Here is a 4,378-nt window from a genome sequence, read left to right as displayed (position 1 = left end):
TAGGTTAGATGGGCTTCAGATTGGTTTCACAGGTCGGCGCAACATCGAGGGCCGAAGGGCCTGTACTGCGCTGTAATGTTCTATGTTCTATGGGCCTCCTAGCTCAGAGATAGGGGCATTACTACTGTGCCACAAGAAGCCTCTTTCTTCACAAATGTTCTCAGGGTTTCTCCAAAATTATCTCAGTCCCAACTCAATGTCTGTCAAAGGGTCATTGCTCTAAGACATTACACTCTGTTTCTCCCACCGCAGAAGTTGCTGGAACCAGGGGAATATTTCCAGAATTTTCTGTTCTTATTTCCACATCAGATTCCCCATCCCAGTGGAAACTTATCTCTGTGTTGTCAAATCTGAACACTCCTTTGGGCTGGCCTCCATCAAGATTCAGTGGAAAGTCTAATATTACTTATCTAGGCAATCAGCATTTCCTGCATTCAGGTTGGAAGGTGGGTGTATGTGCAAGGCAGAGTGATGGAACAGTGAAGGTAATGATGGAGTGACCCCCTGAGAGTGAGAGATTTGAGTTTATTCTGATTCTGTTTATTCACTTTCTGACTCATGGTCTTTCAGAACAGGGAAGGATTTGATACCATTAGCTAAACCCAAACTGAACTTCTGCACGCTATATTGTTGCTGCATGTGTTATTGACATATTGTAACAAGAGTCTTTCCCTATATTTTATCATTTATCTTTATTATTGAACTTTTCTGCTAACCATTTGCGAAATCCCTGCCCCACCTTCAATAGAGGATGTCCCCCGCCCCACTTCCACCCCCACCCATATCCAGCCTGCTCTCCAATCAGTGAACTGAATGTAAATGTTGCTGAGTGCAGTCACTTGCTGGTGACCCTTTGACCCATTGTGTCTGTGCTAGTCAACAAGCACTTATCTACTGTATACTCATTTCCCAGCACTTGGCCCTTAGTCTTGTTCACTATGGCACATCTCAAGTGATGCCCTTTCAGTAGCTGAGCATTCTGTTGTTCAGCTCAGTCGATAGGGTTTCACTTCTGAAATTTGTCCTCCCTTTCCTTTGTATTGTGTCTGGTCTGCGAGTCTGTGCTGCCACATCACCAATTACTGTTATTGTGCCAAATGATGATTTCTGCAGCTAAAGCACTTTTGAAAAATCTTCCAGCTCTACACAATTTAGATTTGACTGACTTAGTCAGCCTTTGCCACGGTCCCACCGCTGCTAATAGATGCCCAGCAGAGAAAAGTCTGGACTTTTGGTGAATGTTCAGAGACTTTCCAGGTATTTTCAGATCATCCTGTCCAAATGTGGTATGACTCACCTAAAGAACAGTTGAGACTTGAATGCAGACCTCCTGTATAAGACATAGGGACACTACCACTGATACAAGACCTTACGATTGTCAATGGATTGGAGGTTAACGATAGTCTCCTTCATCAATTTACTTTTGCAGCATATTGATGGAGGGAAGCTCCTAAGTGGTTAAGAAGATGTGTTTTGATGGGAATGCTGGTGAAATGATCAGCCTCACTGTCATTACTTCACTGAGACAGGCAGCCGTTTCTAGAGCACTCTGTAGATTATATAAACTGAGCTGCTATATACCTTTCTATTAACAATTTAATCTGGTGACAATATTCACTGTTTCAGCAATAAAATGAGGTCAGAAAGACCCTTCTGATTTCTGAAGAAGGGTCTAGGCCCGAAACGTCAGCTTTCCTGCTCCTCTGATGCTGCTTGGCCTGCTGTGTTCATCCAGCTCTACACCTTGTTATCTCAGATTCTCCAGCATCTGCAGTTCCTACTGTCTCATGATATTTGTCAGATTGCTTCCTAATGATTAAAACAAATCCAAAATTTGTTTCTAATTGTTCTTTTGACTTCTTAATCCAATCATAATGATGTAACTGTGTGAAAATTTAAAGTGAGGGGTTTTCATGTTGCTGCTTGTGGATTGTGAAGACCATGATCTGATTGGAGCTTGCTCTGCTCACTGACACTGCTGTACTCAATGGCTACAGATCCACTTTGCAGCAGACTGAAACTGTTACCTGGGAAACAGGTATCCTGTGTCACAAAGATCAGGCAAGCTTTGTGGGCAGTTTAGTTTCCTTTGAGATGGTCAATGGTAAATTAACTTTAATTTTATTGTTGTATGCATTCAAAGTTTGAGCAGCAGTGATTGGTGGAACAGGCTCAAGTTGCTGAGTTATGTCTTGCTGATCCTGGGATTACCTCACTGAGATACAGCTCAGTCTCACAACCTGGTAAAGCTGCACCCAAGCTTAACACCCAAATCGCACAAACAGACTGAGCATTTTCTAAGTTAAATGCTTCTCTGCTACAATTTAATGCACGATAACATTGCAACTCCCAGAACTATTTGTTGATTGTTTACCTGACTCTGTCAGGAACTGAGCTGAATCTGTGGGTAGGGGAATTTTGTTCTGTCACTGAATCCATTCTGAATTCTCAAACAACAATCAGATTGCATGAATAGTATCAAACTGCTTAACAATATTCTCTCTTTCTCTCTCTCCCTCTTTCTCTCTCTCTCTCTGATTGTTAAAACCCTCAATGCAGCAGAACATCTGGGAATAGAATTCATGGGTATGGACTCACTCTTGTTATTCTATGTCTTTTTGTGTGCCAGTTGCATTATTGGTCTGTCTCAAAGCTTTGGTTTTGGTGTGTCCCAATCTGTGCTTCTGTCTAGTCTCTGTGTCTGCACTTCATCTTTCTCTGCATTTTCTCTCTCCGCATTCTCTGTCTAGTCCCTCTCTGCGTCTGATTTCCCTCGGTGTCTGGTCCCTCACTGTGTCTGATCCCTCTCAGCATCTCGTCCCTCTCGGTGTCTGGTCTCTATGGTCCATTCTCTCACTGTTCTAATTGACTGCTATTCCACTTTGAGCTGTCAGGATCTTGAGCTGATGATTTCTGCTCTTTCCTCACTTTCTCGCCCAAAGTGAAAATTGACTCCTTTTTTCTGGGATCTGGCTGTCTGTCCAGAACAGTCCGTGACTCTGGAACTAAAGCAGCAATTTTCAACATGTCTGTGGACCATAACAGCTGAATGACATTGGCAGGAATGGACCCTGCTCCTCCCTGCATCCCGCTCCATCAACTGCCAGCTCCCACTTGGATTGTTGGGCGAGAGTTGTTCTGACTTTGGTCTAAGTCTCCCTCTCTCACTGTCTCATTTTTGAATCAGGGGCATCGAAAACCTCACTTTATCATTTAACTCAGGCCCTTCAGCTACCAGAGCTCTATTCTGAAAGCCTGGTCCATTCAGCTTTATTTTATGTTTGAGCAATTTCACGCCAGCTCCTTTCTCTCATTGTGTTGTGTAGATGGCAATGTGTAAATCAGCTATCTCTACCCTTTTAAACTGAAAGTAAAGCTCCCTCTACGCTGCCCCCATCAAACACTCCCAGCATATAATTTCATACCTTTATAATTTTGGTTACAATGTTTTCCAACTCATTAGCAGATTGTGAAAGAAGACACTTATGATGAAGGAATAAAAGCAAACAATTCTGATCTCGGTTTCCATTGCAGTTGCTGATACATTTAGTTAATTCCCTTGTGTGATGGTGATATTTTATTGATGGCATGAGTGACTGTAATTTGAATTTGAGTTCAGTGTACCCAGCTTTTTGCTGCATCAATCACTCAATGAGTTTATATCTCCTTGGATATGGATAATGTAAAGGATTTGCAGTGAGTGAGGGATTTTGTCCGAGTGGCTAGATTGGCTTATTGGAACTGTGAGAGGGAGCAGAACACCAAAGTCAAGTGACATTCTGGAGAATGAGCCACTCACTGATGAAAATGCAGACATGGAAAAACACACAGCTGCACGCGTGCATAAACACATGGACATGCAAAACACTCCATACTGCCACTATTCACACTGCAAACTTAGGTTCGCACATACTTACAGATGTATATACACGGGAAACTACATGTAGATGTTATTTTCTGCACTTCCAAATACATTAATGGAAAGATGTTATAACTACTTGTTTGTTTCTGTCTGTTTCTGTTCACAGAGAGTGAGGATATTTACCAGAGACAGATTATGTCTATAACCTGCATCACCATCGGATTGAGTGTGGTCGGGATGCTCTGTGTGGTTCTGTACTTCAAAACAAAGTAAGGCTACTGCCTTTGATTTGATAATTCAGCACTTTGACTGTGATATCCCAACAGAATCTCATTCCTTATTGTGCTGTCTTTATGTTAGTGCTGGTTCAGTGTGTGTAACTGACCCAAATCAGGCATTTGTGATCTCAAATTCCACTTTAAAGACATGAACATAAAATCTAGAACAGCTCTCCCAATGCAGTACTGACGGAGTGCCGCACTGTCGGAGGGTCAGCGCTGAGGGAGTGCCGCACTG

At 42.6% G+C, this 4,378-nt stretch overlaps 1 protein-coding gene across 1 annotated transcript in view; it reads left to right on the top strand.

The window, feature by feature from the left end:
* The first annotated feature begins 4,031 nt into the window (after nt 1-4,031).
* Nucleotides 4,032-4,378, top strand: part of LOC109923018 (pro-neuregulin-3, membrane-bound isoform-like) — a 13,436-nt gene continuing 13,089 nt past the window's right edge. The window contains exon 1 of the mRNA XM_048616134.1: nt 4,032-4,131. Coding sequence (XP_048472091.1) covers nt 4,058-4,131 — 74 coding nt within the window. The 5' untranslated portion in view covers nt 4,032-4,057. The remainder of the gene's footprint in view (nt 4,132-4,378) is intronic.

Source organism: Rhincodon typus, chromosome 34, assembly GCF_021869965.1.
Source record: "Rhincodon typus isolate 14 chromosome 34, sRhiTyp1.1, whole genome shotgun sequence".
NCBI lineage: Eukaryota > Metazoa > Chordata > Chondrichthyes > Orectolobiformes > Rhincodontidae > Rhincodon > Rhincodon typus.
This window is presented reverse-complemented; position numbering and strand designations above follow the sequence as displayed.